Source organism: Elephas maximus, chromosome 10 (assembly GCF_024166365.1).
Source record: "Elephas maximus indicus isolate mEleMax1 chromosome 10, mEleMax1 primary haplotype, whole genome shotgun sequence".
Taxonomy (NCBI): Eukaryota; Metazoa; Chordata; class Mammalia; order Proboscidea; family Elephantidae; genus Elephas; species Elephas maximus.
In genome coordinates, this window is record NC_064828.1 from 11,358,515 (window position 1) to 11,376,949 (window position 18,435).

The 18,435-nt window shown below is 36.9% G+C and overlaps 1 protein-coding gene across 3 annotated transcripts in view; it reads right to left on the reverse strand.

The window, feature by feature from the left end:
* TERB2 (telomere repeat binding bouquet formation protein 2) overlaps nt 1-15,060 on the reverse strand; it is a 36,703-nt gene extending 21,643 nt beyond the window's left edge. Inside the window, exons 1-6 of one of the 3 annotated variants that reach the window (XM_049899089.1) lie at nt 14,161-15,029; nt 10,869-13,529; nt 10,672-10,753; nt 8,472-8,611; nt 6,968-7,029; nt 4,842-4,927 (exon numbers count right to left, since the gene is read on the reverse strand). In XM_049899089.1, coding sequence (XP_049755046.1) covers nt 4,842-4,927; nt 6,968-7,029; nt 8,472-8,611; nt 10,672-10,753; nt 10,869-10,956 — 458 coding nt within the window. In that variant the 5' untranslated portion in view covers nt 10,957-13,529; nt 14,161-15,029. Of the gene's footprint in view, nt 1-4,841; nt 4,928-6,967; nt 7,030-8,471; nt 8,612-10,671; nt 10,754-10,868 lie in introns of all 3 variants that reach the window. The other 2 variants (XM_049899088.1, XM_049899092.1) reach the window with 2 other exon arrangements.
* Nucleotides 15,061-18,435: the final 3,375 nt, after the last annotated feature.

Below are 18,435 nucleotides of genomic sequence, written 5' to 3' on the forward strand. Positions count from 1 at the left end.
TGGGTATTGGATTTTATCAAATGACTTGTCTTCGTCAACTGAGATGATCATGTGATTCTTTTCCTTTGTTTTACTTATGTGGTGAATTACATTAATTGATCTTTTAATGTTAAACTATCCTCGCATACCTGGTATGAATGCTACTTGGTTGTGTATTATTTTTTGATACGTTGTTGAATTCTGTTGGCTAAGATTTTGTTGAGAATTTTTGTCTCTATACCCATTATATATTCATGAGGAATATAGCTTTGTAATCTTTTTTTTTTTTCAGTAGTGTCTTTATCTAGCTTTGGTAACAGGGTCATGCTGGTTTCATAAGATTAATTCTGGAGTATTCCTTACTTTTCTATGTCCTGGAATAGTTTATGTAGGATTGGTGTCAAGTCTTCTCTGAATGTGTGGTAGAATTCTCCAGTGAAACCATCTGGGCCAGGGCTTTTTGTCATTGTTGTTGGGAGTATTTTTAGGATCTCCTCAATTCCTTCTTTTGTTACGGGTTTGTTTAAATTTTCTGCTTCAGTTTGTGTTAGTTTAGTGTTTTTCTAGAAATTTGACCATTTGTTCAAGGTCTTCAAATTTTTTGGAACATAGTTTTTCATAGCATTCTGTTACGATCCTTTTTATTTCTTTGGTTTTGTTGTAATGTCATCCATCTCATTTGTTATTTTGATTTCTTGCATCTTCTCATTCTTTTCCCTTGTCAGTTTGGCCAGTGGTCTTTCACTTTATTGATCCTCTCAAAGAACCAACTTCTAGTCTTGTTGATTCTTTCTATTGTTTTCTGTTTTCATTTATTTCTGTTTCATTATTATTCATTATTTTCTGTTTCATTTATTTCTACTCTAATCTTTGTTATTCTCTTTCTCCTGGTGACTGTGGGCTTCTTTTGCTTCTGTTCTTCTATTCGTTTGAGTTGTTAAGATTAAGCTATTTTTGGTCCTTTCTTCTTTTTTGATGTGTGCGTTTATTGCTATGAATTCTCCTCTGAGCACTGCTTTTGCTGTGTCCCACAGGCTTTGGTATGTTGTATTTTCATTCTCATTTGATTCTAGTAATTTTTTTAATTTTTTTTTTTTCTATTACCTAGTGATTTTTCAGCAAGGTGTTATTGCATTTTCATATATATTTTTTTCCCTGTTCTTCCTGGTAATAATTTCTAGTTTTATAGTATCATAGTCAGAGAAGAATCTTTGTATGATATGAATTTTTTTTATTTATTGAGGCTTGCTTTGTGGCCTAAAATATGGTCTGTTCTGGAGAATGATCCATGTATGTGGATCCATGTGCTGCTGTTGGGTGAAATATTCTGTATATGTCTATGAGGTCAAGTTGGTTAATTGTGTTATTTAGATCTTCTGTGTTTTTTTTTTTTTTTTAAATCTTTATTTAGTTTCTTTCCATTCTGCCCTTCATTGAAAATTGTGTGTTAAAGTCTCCTGCTATTATTGTGGAACTGTCAATTTCTCTTTTCAAAGCTGTTAAGAGTTTGTTTTATGTATTTTTGAGCTCTGTTACTGGGTATGTAGATATTTATGATGCTTATGTCTTCTTGGTGGATTGTCCCTTTAATCATGATATGATGCCCCTCCTTGTCTCTTATGATGGATTTTGATTTAAAGCCTCTTTTATTAGACATTAACACTGCCACTCCTGCTCTTTTTTGGTTACTGTTTGTGTAATATATTTTTACATCCTTTGATTTTAACCTAATTATGTCTTCGCATCTAAGGTGTGTCTTTTATAGGCAACATATTGATGGGTCGTGTTTTTTTTTTTTTTTTTTTTTTTTATCTATTCTGCCACTGTCTGTCTCATGTGGGTTAGGGGTGGGTCGGATAGCTGGAGGTCACACAGGTGCCCTGTTTGGCTGGGGAGGGGTTGGGCAGGTGGCTGGGGAGGTACATAGGCTCTCTCCAGCAGGGGCAGGTGGGCAGCCAGGGGCCACACAGGTGCTCTCTGTGGTGGGAGAGGGGTGGGGTGGGGGACCAGGGGTCATGCAGGCACTCTCCAGTGTGAGAGGGGGTGGACAGGTGGCCAGGAGGTACATAGGCTCTCTCTCCAGTGGGGGAGGGGCAAGGTGGGCAGCCAGGGGGTTGTACAGGTGTTCTCTCCAGTGAGGGGAGGGGCAGAGTGGGTGGCCAGGGTTTGGGGGGAGAGAAAAAAAAAGGGGGTATTCACGTATTGCTCAGTGTTTGCCATTTACATTACTGGTCAGGTATCGCCACTGGAGAGTCACCCTGTGTCTGGGTCCTGATGTCGTCTCTGCTATGTATATGCCGGGATCCTTGAAGCTCTCATCTTCTTTCCTATACTTTCCCTCCTTAGCTACACTTTCTCTCCTGCTCACCTTGCTTCACTCAGGTATGTTGTCACAGTTTCTTTGTCTCCTATTGGGAGTTCCATGTTGTCTTCCTATGCTTCTCACCCAGGGTCACTGCGGGCTTTGTCTCAAAATGGCCCCACTGTGCCAGATTGGCTGGCAGGGCACCTCCACTCTGAATATCTCCCTGTTTGCTGCTGTCATTCAGTTTCTTCTCTCAGTCGGTGTCTGATCTAATCCTATATCCTTTCATTTGATGCTCTGGGTTCCAGGGTTGTCACCTGTATCTGTTACACCTTAGTTCTCGGGTCTTTGCTGTAGAGGGATGGCATGGTGCATCTGACCAGGCCACCATCTCGAATCCCTTCTTGCAAGGTATTATTTATTCCTTAAAATTATAACTTCAGATGCAACATATTCAAAATAGAATTCACTATTTTCTTCCACACACTCATACCTCTGCCTGTGTTCTCTACCTCTGTTAATAATGGCACCATTATCTATCTGATCTTATAAAGTAGAAAAAATTAGGAGTTATCCTAGTGTTTCTTTTTCTTTCTCCCTAAACTCCACATTGACTACTTACTGTTATCAATTAAACCTCCTAAGAAGTTGTCAAATCTATCTTATTTGCCCAAATCTTAGTTCAGGCTCCCATTAACTCTCCACTAAGTAATTTCACCACTTCTAGTCACTTCTCCCTTTAAGCACTTTCTCTAAATGGTCATGAAAGTTATCTTTATGAAACACAAAATGTAATTTAAACGGTTTGGCCTCATCTCCTGCCACGTTCCATCATAGCAAAATTGAACTTCTTATGGTTCTAATGGTTCTCTCACTACTCTATGCCTTTCTTTGCACGTGTTTTCTGCTTTGCCTATAATATCCATCCCTACCCTAAATGTGTCTGCCTGGTAAATGTCTCTGAATTTTGGAACCAAGCTCAGGCATTACATGCTTTGCTACCTTTTCTAATCCCCTAGAAAATGACTAGGTATGTTGCAGGTAATATTAGTAACCCATTTCTGGAAATCAGAGTTCCACACAAAAAATGTTAACAAGGAGTCTATTTCCCATTATTACAAATGAAAAAATTATGTATTATACACTAACCTCAATTCCCCAACCAATTTCCTAAAATGCAATGGAAACACAGTAAGATACCTATATATAAATTACAAATGATCATTTTATTATGTAAAATGCTTAAAACATGTCTTCCCAATCACCAGTTATTATGGTTGTTAAAATTGTGTGCCCTAATTCTGTGATGCCTCTCTTACTGTCAGCAAACACATCCAAAATGTATATTTCCTTTGTTGACATTAAACATGTTTTTCAAAACCTCTACATGTGATCCTGATGTTCTATCAACTGTATCTAGCTGCTAATTCCCATTTTGCTCACATATCATTTTGTTAAAAATAGTGTATTGAGTTTTGAGGATGCAAATGTAAGTCTTTCCTAAGTAAACACTGGACAAAAAATGTTATATTGAGAGATATGCATGTTTTATAAAGTTTGGATATTAGAAGCAAAGAGTTCTATCAAGAAAACAGTAACCAGGGAGACATTCAGACTTTTCCTCTATGTCACTTTCTTAACTTCACATATAGTCTATTCTGCCGCTATGTACATTTTTGCAGCATGTATTTGTTCACATACAATTGGTAAATGAGGTCAGTATCACATGAACATTACGATGGTTTATATATGATTTTTCCTAGCATTAATACTCTAATCATCAAGTATTAGCAGCTAAACTAAAGCACATTAACATGCCTGAATAGAACAAGCTATTGTGGAGGAATATAGTTGGTATTTGATGCCCAGTTACCCACATTCTTCCTCATCCTTCAGTCTGGCCAGTTGCTCTGTCTTGGAATTACTTATTGCCTAATTATCATCATTTTGCCTCAAGCAGCCTCAAGCTTTCCTTACAGCCCTTTACACCTCGCTACCTCTTCCACTCTTGCTGTTAATAATTTAACACATCTTTTTAAAATTGTGTTAGTATTTTTATTAGGATTGTTATTGATTTTGGCAGTATTCAGTTTACAAAAGAGCACATAAAGACTGAGTGGCATACCTCTATCAATCCTATTTTTCCCATGAGCCCTTTAATTTTTAGGGTGCTTTCTGTAGACACAGGAGAAAGATGGGGCAGTCTGCTCCCATAAAGTTTTACAGCCTTGGAAACTCTATAGGGCACTCCTACTTTCTCCTGTAGAGTTGCAATCAACTTGATGGCAAAGAGTTTTGGTTTGGTTTTCTGCAGAACACAAGATTTTTTAGGAACTCACACTGTCTTATAGAAAAACACTCCTATTTTTATTCTTCAATTTTCACACTACATTGTGATCATATGTCTGTTTTCCCAATAAGTTAAGAATTCCTTGAAAAGAACTCTCATGCCTTATTCCTCTTAGCATCATCAGTACTTGGTGCAATGCCAGGCACACAGTCAGTTATCAAACATTGTCTAATTTAACTGAGTATCAGTGAAGTGTATTATCAGTACCTTTTGGATAATTCTTTGTTGTGCTCTGTTGCTACTTCACTGCTTTCCTTAGCGGTCTTTGTTTCATTTGGTTTTACTGCATCATGCTGTGGACAGACAGCAAAAGAAATCACATTTCAAAAATCAGTATACCAATTAGCTGATCAATGATGTTAAAAAAAAAGGGCAAAAGTAAATTGGCAGTATATATAGTCATAAAAATTTGTATACATAGGTCCATTATATTTACTTTGGTGGAAAAAAACTTATAAAATTTTATACACACATATATAATTATATTATGGATTTTTAGAGGTACATAAAAAGAGATCAGAATTTTTAAAATATCAACTGTGGTTGTACTGGATAAGTAAAATTTTGACTGAATTTATTCTCTTTTCAGTTTATGAAATTTCCCCTAATGTAGACATATTACTTTTTTAGTATTAAAAATATAAGGAAAAACAAGGCTTAGTAATTTAAACTTTCTTAAAATCCTTGACTTAAGGGTTCCTGGTCTTCTTATGAGCTACAAATCAAAAATATGAAGTAAGCTGTATGATTATGTTTTTCCCTCCAAAATGAAAGTAGAGTACTTAGCTATGATGTTATGAAAGGACTAAACTATGATGTTTTGAAAGATTTTGTGAAAGCAACTCAGATATCGGTACCCTTCATATGTAACATGCTATTAGGAGACTACCACAATCCAACCCCAGCCCTAAAAATATTCTCCAAATTACTTTCCAGGTATATGCTTGTTATCGCCAATTGATGAAGTATCTTCCATTATATATGCTTTGCTACATTATAATTGTCTAATATTCATACAAATTTCAGAGTCAATCAATAGTCAATACAGGCACGTTCTACTAATTTCCTAGCATAATAAATACTGGACCGGGTTGGGGCCCAGAAAATTTGATTTCACTGTGCTAATTAATATCTGGCTATGTGAACTAAGACAGGTCATTTAGTTTCTGTTTACCTTAGTTTTCTCATTTATAAAGCTGAATGGTTAAATTAATAATCTTTCTGATTCTTTTTAGCTAAAAAGTTTATCAGTATATTCAATAATTATTGTCAAAAATAGCCATTGCGTAACTATTCATGTCCCTGAAAACACTATGACAAGTCAAAGATTAGGTACTTTGGTCCTTAGTACAACGTACTACTGCTTCCTGGCTAAAGATACTAAAAGAACTATACTATTATTTTCAGTTGATGACACTTGGGGAAGAAAAAAAACAATGAGAATACAAAACATATAATTTTTCAGCTATAGACATATTATAAAGATTTTCTTCCTAACTTTTCACCTTGAAAAATTTCAAACTTACTGAAAAGTTAAAGAATAAGATGATGAATACCATACACCTTTTGCTTAGATTCATCAAGTGTTAACGTTTTTTGCCACTTTGCAAGCCCTCTTACTTTTTATTTTTCCTGAACCAATTGAAAATAATTTGTAGACATCATGGCATTTCACTCCTTAATATTTACCATACATTTTCTAAAAAATGTGTTCTATCGTTACAATACCACTATCACACAAGAAAATTAACATTAATTCAGTATCACCGAATATATAGTCTGTGTTTAAATTTTCCTAATTGTCTTCAAAATATTTTTTATAGTGCCTCTTTTTTTTTTTTTTTTTTTTTGGTAAAAATTCAGAATCCATGGATGTCTCTTAAATCGAGAACAGTTCCCTGTCTGTTTTGTGTAACAAAATAGTGACCATTTTAGAGCCCAGGCCAGTTATTTGTCTTCAAGTATGTCCCATATTCTGTATTTATTTGGGGTTTTCCTAGATAACATTCATTCCTAGATGATGTTCAGTAAAAGGATGTCCTTTAAATTCCTTGGAGCCCTGGTGGTGCAGTGGTTAAGAGCTTGGCTGCTAACCAAAAGGCTGGCAGTTTGAATCCACCAGCCACTCCTTGGAAACCCTATGAGGCAGTCCTTACTCTGCCCTACAAGGTCACTAGGAGTCTGAGTCGACTCGCCAGCAACAGGTTTGGTTTTTTGGTTTTAATCTAGCGCGCTGATGTTAACACCTCAAAACTGAACATTTTAAAGACGGCACTGCTTTGAAATATCTTTGAAAATGCAGATTCTAATCAAGTATGTTAATTCACTCTTACCTTTTCTATCGAGGAATGTTGGTCTTGTTCCCAAATAAAATTACCAATTTTTCTTCTTATTTCTGTGATAGTAAGAACAAATCCAATACTATTTTTTTAAAAAAGTAACTTTGTAGAATTTTCTGAATTTTGCTTGTCTGAAATTTCTAGGCCAGCATTTTTTCCTCTTGCATCAAAATCACATAGGATACTTGTTTAAAATGCAGATTCTTACTGCATCAGATCATTGAGGAGGTGATCAGCAATTTGCATTTCTAACAAACTCCCCCGATGATTCTAATACACTCTGAGACTCATTATTGTAGACCTTTCCTGTTGGAATATATATCTTCATTAGATGTCAGTGTCTTCAGGCCAAGTGTTAGTAAAGAAGACCTTTGACCAGTAAAAACAAAAAGTATAAAATTCCTGAATTTGTAGAGCAGAGGTCCTCAAGAATTAAATAATTTACTTGGCCAGAAGATGGGTGGGTGGGTAACATGTCTTGTAAGCATGGTACTACATCATCATCCTAAGTCAGCGATCTCAAACATTAGCCTGCTGGAGGACAAAAGGGTAACATGACTCTAGACCTATACTGTCCAGTACGGTTGCCACTAGCTACATGTGGAAACAGCACTTGAAATGTGGCTGTCCAAATTTAGATGTGCCCTAAGCGTAAAATAAACACTAAATTTGGAAGACTTGATATAAAAAGCGAATGTAAGATATCTCAATACTTTTTATATTGATTATATGTTGAAGTGATAATATTTTGGATGTACTGAGTTAAATAAAATATGTTTTTAAATTTCACCTATTCACTCATTTCTTTTTACTCTTTCTAATGTGGCTACTAGAAAATTTAAAATCACATTGTGTGGTTTGCATTTGTGGCTCACATTTTTACTCAGCAATACTTTCTAAATGGATTACAAAGATGCACAATTTTTATTTTTAAGGAGCATGTTTCCATTTGAATTACATTTAAAATTTTTTTTTAAAATACATTTAATGTAAGATACTAAACTCAAAGGCAGAATAGAAGTGATAATTCAAAATCAGAACAGACATTCATTCTACAATATAAGCTCCCTGAAGCTGGGGACTATGTTGTATTCACTGCCTGGCACAAATAGTGTTTGTATAAATCATTTCTTCCATCCAGTCATTAATTATTTGCCTAACCACTCAGAACAGTTTTACAACTATGTTTTACCACGACATCAACTATGGAAAGAACTAGTCAATGTTGGATTAGATCCTAGCCTGTGAGCACTGTGAGGGCAAGTTCTGCATCTGGGTTGAAACCTGGCATACAGTAGGAACTCAATGAATACGTAAATGAACAATTAATAAACAAAAGCCAGGATATAAACCCAAGTCAATCTGATCCAAAGTCCATGCTTTTTCCACTTAAATAATACAAATCTGTGATTAAGAACAAAGATCAGTGAAGTTGGGGAACCTGTAGCTGGATCCATTAGGCTGTCTAACAGGCATTGGTTGAATAATCTTTGCTAACCTTTTTGCAAGCTGGCAGGAGGAAGAATGAAATGACCTAATGTCACTGAGTTTTTTATTTCAGCATTAGCTACTGCAGAGAGATAGTAGGCATGAAACACTGTAGCGTTATCTTCCATATAATCAGTGCTCTGATATATTCTAGGAGAAGGAAAGAAAATGTTTTAGTTTATGAAATAAACAAGAATGTATTCAATCTTTCAATTCACTTTAAAAACCAAAGAATAAGTAACTTGAATTAAGGGAGGATTACATCAAAGGGCACATTCACACCGGTCCTTTTTTCTTTTCTAGCAAGGAAGTCAAAACACATGATATTACTAGTTTTTTGGTCTAAATCTTGGCAAATCTCAGCTTTAGAGACTTGGTTAATGATCATATGAATTTAGAAACTTGACGTAAAACAGTACTATTTACTGGACATCAACAGCCCATGAGTTTTATCCGTAGTCATTCCTATAAAGAGGAATCAATGAATTCTGGGGTGAAAGAGGGGGATGTAATCAAGGAAGCCTTCACAGAGAAGGCAACAATTTTCCTAGTCCTTGAAAAAAAAGGCAGAGATAAGAGAAAGGGCATTACAAGAAAAAAGAAAGGTGTGCATGAAGGCACAATAAGGAAAAAGTGCTGGGCTTGGAAAACCGCTGGCAAAAATCAGGAAAATGCAAATTTTACCATAATGTAATATCATTTCTCACCCTTCAGAATGGGAAAAATTAAAAAGACTGATATTGCCAAGTATTGGTAAACGTTTCAAGGAAACAGGGCCTCATACGTTGCTGTTGAGAGTGTAATTTGATACAACTTTGTTGGAGAACAATTTGATAGTATCTATGAAACTTTAAAATGTACATGCCCTAAAACTCAGCAATTTTACTTGCACTTATAACTCTCATGTGTGCATAAAGACCATATATAAGGATGTTTTCAGCACTCTTTGTAAAAGGGAAAAATTGGAAATCTATGTCTATGGAGAAAAGGGCAAAAAGTGTTACATTCCTACAATGCAACAGCAGTTAAAAAGGAATGAACCAGACCAACTTGTATGAACATGAATAACACTTGAAAACATTGAGTAGAAAAAGCAAATTGCAAAACTATATAGTCAGTATAATTTTTGTTCATTAAAAATACCCCACAAGATATGTTTTTGTGTGAGAGACTGACTTGATTTGTAAACTTTCACATAAAGCACAATAATAATTTAAAAAAAAAAATACCCCACAAGAACACTATTTGTTCTTCAAGGATACCCATGTATGTACATATATAAAAGGTATTTGGAAAAAAAATGAACCAATTCACAGCAACATTGCTTGTGGGGAGGGAGGGAATGAATCTGGGACTGAAAAACAAAGATTTTTTTAGTTTTTTGTCTGAAAAAGACATGAAGAGAATTTGATAAAATGTTAACAACTGTCAGTTCTGGGTGAGTACACAAGTGTTTGCTGTTATTATCTGTACTTTTTTGTTTTAATTAATTTTTAAGTTTTCCAAATCCTAAAAAATAAAAAGGGAGGGAAGGTAAAAACTCTGGTGATCTGTTTAGATTGACTGGACCATGGAAGCCATGAAAACAAAAACTGGGAAATAAACAAGGTAAGAAACCTGGATCTAAATCTGTAGGTAATCAGAAGACTCAGAAAAGAAAGGAGGGACAGCCAGGGAGGTGATCAGACCTCAGTTTTGTAAACATAATCTGACCAGCTATGTGAAAGGGGACAGTGAGTGGAGATTGGAGGCAGAGCAACCTCCTAGGAATTTACAGTGTTAGTCTGAGCAAGAGGCCATTAGGATGCATATTAAGACAGTGGCAGTAAGAATGAAGAAGAATTTTCAGTGGAATTTGCCATTGACTGAATAATGCGGGGACAGGGTTGTTAAAACAAACTACTAAGGTTTTAAGTTTGAGAACATGGGACCTAATGCAGGTATGAGGAATAATAACGAGACTTGGTTTAAATATATTGAGTATGGGAGCCTTCCAGGTGCCACGTGGGGTTGTGGGAGAAACAGCTGGAAACACTCCTCTGGAATTCGGGAAGAGACCCGAGGACCATGGAGGCCTTTTTAACATCTAGGACTGAAAGCTTGTTTCCAGCCTCTTCTTATCACCAATATTTATTAATGGACTGCAATTTCCATCCCCAACTCTTGGCTCATCATGAAGCAAGGGCCACTGCCAGGTGGCTTTCAGGTACCTCAGCGTGTCTGGGTGTGAGGCGTCACAGCTGAACAAGAAGTCGGCGGCCCGCGCGTCACTGATCGTCCCCCTTTCGGCCACTGTGGAGGCAAGAGCACCGGGTGAGCCTAGCAGGCACCCTGAGGCCAAAACACCCGTGGGAGGAAGGTGTGCTCCCCTCACCACCTCACCCACCCCTTCAGCCCAGCTTCCTACCCCAGAACTGCCTCAGATCCGGGCTAACGCTGCCACAGAACCAACCCCGCTGCCCTTTGAACATGGCGCCACCTCCACCAAGGGACATCGGGAAGGAAGGGCCAGAGCCGAGCTCGCTGATTGGTCCCAGGTCAGAGCCAAGCTCGATGATTGGTTCTTAAGAGCAGGGGGGCGGGAAATGCCTGAGGCGCAGGGAGCAAGATCAGTAACTACCAGGCTGAGGTGACCAGCTCTTTGGATTATTTAGAAGTCTCTCAGCTTTCCACTCGTACCACGGAGGAGTACTGTGGCTTGGCAAAAATTAAAAAGACTGATAGTCAAGTAGCACCAGTGCTCAAATTTCCAATTTTCTCAGAATTTTCAGTTTTTTTTTTTCTTTTACAGTTTTTTCCCCTCTTACATCAATTTTGATAAATTATATTTTTCTGGTGTTGGGTCCATTTAATATAAAATTCTTCATAAAACTTTTATAGTCCTTTTTAATGGCTGCAGAATTTGTAGTGATGGTTCCTTTTTCATTTCTGGTATTGGTTATTTGTGCCTTTTTGTTTTTTAGTTGCACTAGAGGTTTTTCAATTTTATTAGTCTTTTCAAAGAATAAACTGTGAACTTCGGGCTTTGTTGATACTCTTATACATTTCTTTCGTCTCTAATTTCTGCTCTTTATGATTTCCTTCTACTTTTCCTTGGTTTCAAATTGTTCCTTTTCTAATTTCTTGAAATATACGATTGATTTTCAGTCTTTTTGTATTTCTAATATGTGCATCAACCAAAAAATTAAACCAGTTGCTATTGACGCATGGTGGCCCCTTGTGTGTCAGAATAATATAGAACTCTGCTAATTAGAGTTTTCAATGACTGATTTTTTTTTTTTTAAGTAGATTGCCAAGCCTTTCTTCTGAGGAGCCTTTGGGTGGACTCAAATCCCAATCTTTTAGTTAGTATGTGTATATAAGGCTATACATTTCCCCCTAAGCTCTGTGCCACCAGTTTTTGAGATGTAAGTTTTCATTATCATTTAATTTAGAATATTTTTACATTTCCAATATGAGTTTTTTGATTCATGAGTTATTTGATGTATTTTTCAATTTCTAAATACATGTGATTTTCAAGTTATCTGGTTATTGATTAATGGTTTAAATGCATTAAAATCAAAGAATATGGCCTGTGTAATTATAATCTTTTGAAATTTGTTGAAATTTTTTTTATGACCCAAGTTTATGATCAGTGTTCTCTGCGTGTGTTTAAAAACAATGTTCTGCAGCTGTTGGATGCTCTGGGGTTGTTGAGTGCAGTGTTCTATATATGCTCATTGGGTCAAGTTTGTTAATCATATTGCCTGGTTTTTCTATTGGTTATTGAGAGAAGGCATGCTATTTATGAATTTAGCAATTATTCTTGTAGGTCCAGTTCATTTTTGCTTTATATATTTTGAAATAATATTGCTAGGTACATCCAAATGTGTACTTGTTATTACTTTGCAGTTGATTGAATCATTAAGCATTTAAATATGAAGGATAAAATTTTAATTATGTAGAATAAAATACAGGATAACATATTTCTGACTCCAGGACTTGTTGTTGTAGGTGCCGTTGAGTTGATTTTGATTCATAGCAACCCCATATGACAGAGTAGAACTGTTCTATAAGGTTTTCTAGGCTGTAATTATTACAGGAGCAGATTTCCAACTCTTCCTCCCAGCCGGTTCAAACCACCAGCCTTTCAGTTAGCAGCCAAGTGCTTAACCACTCCACCACCAGGACTCCTTGACTTCAGGGTAACCCATTGCATCGAGTCAATTCGACTCATAGTGATCCTATAGGACAGAGTAGAACTGCCCCACAGGGTTTCTAGTCAGATTAGGGAAGAATTTTTATTATATAAGACACAACCAGTATTAACAATGAAAGAAAAGATAGACAAATTTGACTACATTAAAATGACAAATATCTGTTCCTCAAGGGCACCACAATTGGAGTGAAAATAACTACAAGTCACAAAATGAGGGAAGGTACCTGCAAACACAAATAACCAACAAAGGATCAGTATCTAGAATATATGTAATCCTGTGAATCAGTGGGAGCCCTGGTGGCACAGTGGTTAAGAGATCAGTTGCTTACCAAAAGGTTGGCAGTTCCAACCCAGCAGCCACTCCTTGGAAACCCCATGGGGCGGCTCTACTCTGTCCAGTAGGGTCACTATGAGTCAGAATTGACTCAATGGCAACAGGTTAACCTGATGGCAATGAGTTTTTTTTTTTTTTTTCACTGAATCGATAAGAGATGAACATCCTAGTAGAAAAACAGGCAAACACCTGAATAACAATTTCATGGAAGAAGAAACTCATATGACCAATAAACTTATGAAAAGATGTTCAACTACAGTGGTAATCAAGGAAATGCAAACTAAAACCACAATGAAATACTGTTACATACCCACCTTATTGGTAAAAATTGAATTAGCAAAGACATAGAGTAATGGGAACTCCCAGTGTTAGCTGGAGTATAAGTCAGCACAATCACTTTGACCAATTCAGTATTACTGAGTAAGGCTGAAGATGTACGTACTCTGTTATCCAGCATTTATGAGGTGTATACCTAGAGAAACTCTTGCTCCCATGCACCAGTAGACATATACAAGAATGTTACAGCAGCGTAGTTCCTAATAGCAAAAAAAAAAAAAAAAGGCAACTAGAAATAACCACAGATCTATCAACAGTAGATTGTATTTTCTTGCAAGGAATCCTTGGGTGGCACAAGCAGTTTGTGACAGCCTGCTGACCTAAAGGTGGTGGTTCAAACTTATCCAGCAGTGCCATGGAAGAAAGACCTGGTGATCTGAAACCATTAAGATTGCAGCGAAGATGTCTGGGGTCTTAAAAGCTTGTGAGCGGCCACCTAAGATGCATCAATTGGTCCCAACCCACTTGGAGCAAAGGAGAATGAAGAACACCAAAGACACAAGGAAAATATTAGCCCAAGAGACAAAAGGGCCATGTAGACCAGAGACTCCACTGGCCTGAGCCCAGAAGAACTAGATGGTGCCCAGCTACCACCAATGACTGCCCTGACAGGAAACACAACAGAGAGTCCCTGACAAAGCAGGAGAAAATTGGGGAAAAACTAAAATTCACGTAAAAAGACCAGACTTCATGGTCTGACTGAGTAAGACTGGAGGAATCCTCGAAGCCTTGGCCCCCAGAACTAAAACCATTCCCAAAGCCCACTCTTAAGACAAGATTAGACTGGACTATAAAACATAAAATAATACTGGTGAAGAGTATGTTTCTTACTTCAAGCAGATACGGGAGACCAAATGGGCGGCTCCTATCTGGAGGTGGGATGAGAAGAAAGAAAGGAACAGGAGCTGGTTGAGCTGACATAGGAAACCCAGGGTGTAAAGAGGGAGTGGGCTGTCACATGATCGGGATTGCAACTAGTGTCACATAACAATGTGTGTATAAATTTTTGTATGAGAAATTAACTTGAGCTGTAAACTTGCACCTAAAGCACAGTTTAAAACAAAGATTACAGCCGAGAAACTCTATAGAGCAGCTCTACTCCGTAAAACATGGGATCACCGTGAGGCAGAATGGACTGGACGGCAACAGGCTTGTTTTTTTGGTTGATTTTCATACAATGGAAACCAACATAATTTTGAATTTAAAAAAGCCGAGAAAGACATACATGATTCCAGTCATTTAAAGTTTGATAAACAGGCATATTATTATATCATATACATATGTAATATAGAAAAAAACTAACCAGTACATATTTTGGAGAAACAAACATATGAATTATTTTTAAAAGGAAAAACCCACAAACCAAACCAAATCGGTTACCATCGAGGCGATTCCGACTCCTAGCAACCCTGTAAGACAGAGTAGAACTGCCCCACAGGGTTTCCAAGGCTGTAAATCTTTACAGGAGCAGACTGCCACATCTTTCTCCCAAAAAGGAAAAAAGAAAGACACAAACGTAGAACAGTGATTGCCTCAGTGCTGGAAGAGGCCCACAGAGGCCTTCAAAGTTTGGTGGTGTTCTAAATCTAGCACCTTGGTGCTATGTGGTTAATAAATGAGTGGTTTTTGAAAAAATATTATTCTTTAAACTGTACACATACACTTTAAACTGTACACATACTCTTTTATTTTGCAATTTAACTTTATAAAAATCATCAGGGAAATATATTGATCTATGAAGATTTTAACTAGTTAACGATATATATGACCTTGAATAGACCGTTTTTACTCATCTGAAAAATTAATTTATCCAGAGCATCTCTTTCCCTGAAAATATCTGGTAATCCAGTTTTACTATCTTTTTCTCCTTCCGTGTCTCAGCTATGCTATGTTATACAACTGTATAATAGTCAGTCACCTTGTCCCTGCTCTTCTAAAAGTTTAGTTAGTTCAAGAAAAGTGCAAGACTTCCGAGGCTCTCACCTCAGCAAATCTTAACACATTGACTAGGGCCTGTTTTACCCTTTACTTCATATGAGGATGTTTTTGTTGCTGTCAGCCTTCATCCCCTGTAGCCTGAGATACAATATATAAGGTAGTCCCAGTCGTTTCTTAAAACCAAACAATAGTTTAGCTTAACTAGTGAAAAAGGTCTGCCTTGATCATTATGCTCTTTTAAGAACTGTCTATAAGGGATCAAATTGACAACAGCAACTTGAAAGATTAGGTAGGAACCTTAAGCGGAAGTGAGTTTATGTTAGTATGGGAAGAACAACTCAGAAAAGGAGAATGAGAATGGTTACATAATTCAAAGAATGTAATCAATGTCACTGAATTGTCCATGTAGAAACTACTGAATTGGTGTATGTTTTGCTTTATACATTCTCAACCACAACAAAATAAATAAAATTATTTAAGAAAGAAGATAGTCGGAGTCATGCTTCTCAGTCAATATCATTCAAAATCTATTTCTAGCAGAGAAGCCCTATAACCCAAAACCCACCCAGTGCCGTATACTGGTGTTTTATAATTCATACTCATTAGAAGTTTTCTTCCTTTAATTATAATCTGAGTTCTAAGCAGAGGTACGGTTCAAACTATTCAGTGCAGAATAAACAATTACCTGGGGGAAACTTCGGGAAAAGAAATTTGTGTCATCCAAGTTAAGACAAATGCTGGAGAGCTGAGAGGGCATGTCAGAAAAAGTATTAAAGTGGTATAGTGGTTAAGAGCTACAGCTCCTAACCAAAGAGTGGGCAGTTCAAATCCACCAGGTGCTCCTTGGAAACTCTATGGGGTAGTTCTACTCTGTCCTATAGGGTCGCTATGATTCAGAATTGTCTTGATGGCAACAGGTTTTGGGTCTGGGTTATAGAGAGTGGAAAGTATATGTACCCCTGGGGTCTATAATTGTTCCCCGGGTGATCTGAATAAAACATTCAGTTATTCTTTTTTTTTAACAGCGTTTTGGAGGCGTAACTTACTTTGCATAAAATTCACCCACTGTAGACGTACAGTTCAATGATTTCTAGTGTATTTATACACTTATGCAACTATCACCACAAATCATTTATTTTTTAAAAGTATATTTTCTAATTTTGGTGAGAATTTATATTCATTCTTATTAATCTTTTACTGTCCCCAACTTACAACTTTTCCTTAGAATTTTCCCTTCTTGTTCTGATGAACACTGATATCCCTTTCTCTGAACTCTGTAGCACTTGTCTGTTCCTAAGACAGACTTTACATATCAGTTATCTAGAACTCTATATGATTTAAGAGGTATCCAGTAGACCCTATTATATCTCCCATTATCTTCGTCATACTACTTGAAATTCTTTACCACCGTGCCTAAAACCCCACCATTAGAAATATATCCTTATTGAATGTGGACTGTGTTAATAGTACTGTATCAGTGCGAAACTTTTTGAATTTGATAATATAGAACTGTGATTATGTAAGAGAATATACTGGTTCTTAGGCGATATTTGCTGATATATTTAGGGATAAAGGATTATGATGCCTGCGATTTACTCTAAAGTGGTTCAGCAAAAATGATATTAGTGATAATTATACACACACATTCATACGGGGCACGTGTGGAGGAGAGAAAGCAAGCATATATGACAAAATGCTAACAATCAGGGAAGCCAGGTGGAGAATACATGCAACTTTCCTGGAAATTTGAAATGTTTCAAAACAAAATAATAAAGAAAAAGGAACACATGCTCCTTAGTTTGGTGGTTCTCTGCCCTTGCTGTACGTGAGAACCACTGAAAGGTTTTAGAAAATACAAAGATCTGGGTCCCATTAGCTAGAGATTCTGATCTAATTGGTCCAGGGATACGAATTTTTTTTAAAAGCCCCCCAGGTGAACTTCATGTGTAGCCCGATTCAGAACCATTGCATCCTGAGAATAATACTGTCCGACTATCACTTATCATACCTTAGAGTGCATTAATTTTTAGTCAGATTACTTTCCTCTCCCCACTAGCGCCCCCTTCCCCCCGCTTTATGCTTTTTATATCCTTTAAAACATCTAGCAAGGTTCCAGGCACAAAATGGATCCTAATTAAATTCTAATTGAAATGAATTCCTTAAAGAACAGAAATCAGTTCTTAAATGTAGGCATCATCACGTCATGGCTGTTTCCCCCGTGCAGCTGTAAATGCAGGCACACTGTACATGCTGAAGGTACATGCATATTACCTGTAGTATATGCATTACTGTTCCAATAATAGTAGATGGAATACGGGATATGTGTCCTGCCAAAGAGCCCTGCTAATTGGAATTTTTGAGGACCAGCTCTGCAGGTCCTAAAAAAAAGCTGTCAGATATAGAGAATGAAGCCCAATTATAAGGGGACTTCCAAGGAAAGGAAATAGGGACAGTTTTGAGATAGCATCTGAGATCAAAGATGTTAAGAACCTTAGAAAAAAGCAACAAGCTGGAGTATGGCTATATTAGAGAGGGCGAGATGAAAAATACTAATATTTAAATTATAGGCAGGAATCTTGAAAAAGGGCACAGTCAAAAATAGATGGAATGCATCAAAGGACACTATCAAGAGAACAAAAAAGATAAATACTCACAAATCATGTATCTAGTAAAGGCTTAATATCTAGAATATAGAAAGACCTTTTACAATTCAACAGCAAAAGGCAACCCAGTTTTAAAAAGGGCGAAGGACTTGAATAGACAGTTCTCCAAAGAAGATATACAAATGACCAATAAGCCCATGAAAAGATGCTCAACATCATTAGGAAAATTCAAATCAAAACCACAACGAGATACCACTTCGCACCCACTAGGATGGCTATTATCAGAAAAGTAGAAAATAACTAGTGTTAGTCAGGATGTGGAGAAATTGGAACCATCATGCATTGCTGGTAGGAAGGTAAAATGATGCAGCCACTGTGAAAAACAGTTGGGCACTTCTTCAAAAAGTTAAATGTAGAATTACCATACCAAAAACCCACTGCCATCGAGTTGATTCCGACTCATAGTGACCCCATAGGACAGAGTAGAACCGCCCTGTAGAGTTTCCAAGGAGCACCTGGCGGATTTGAACTGCCGACTTGTTGGTCAGCAGCAATAGCACTTAAC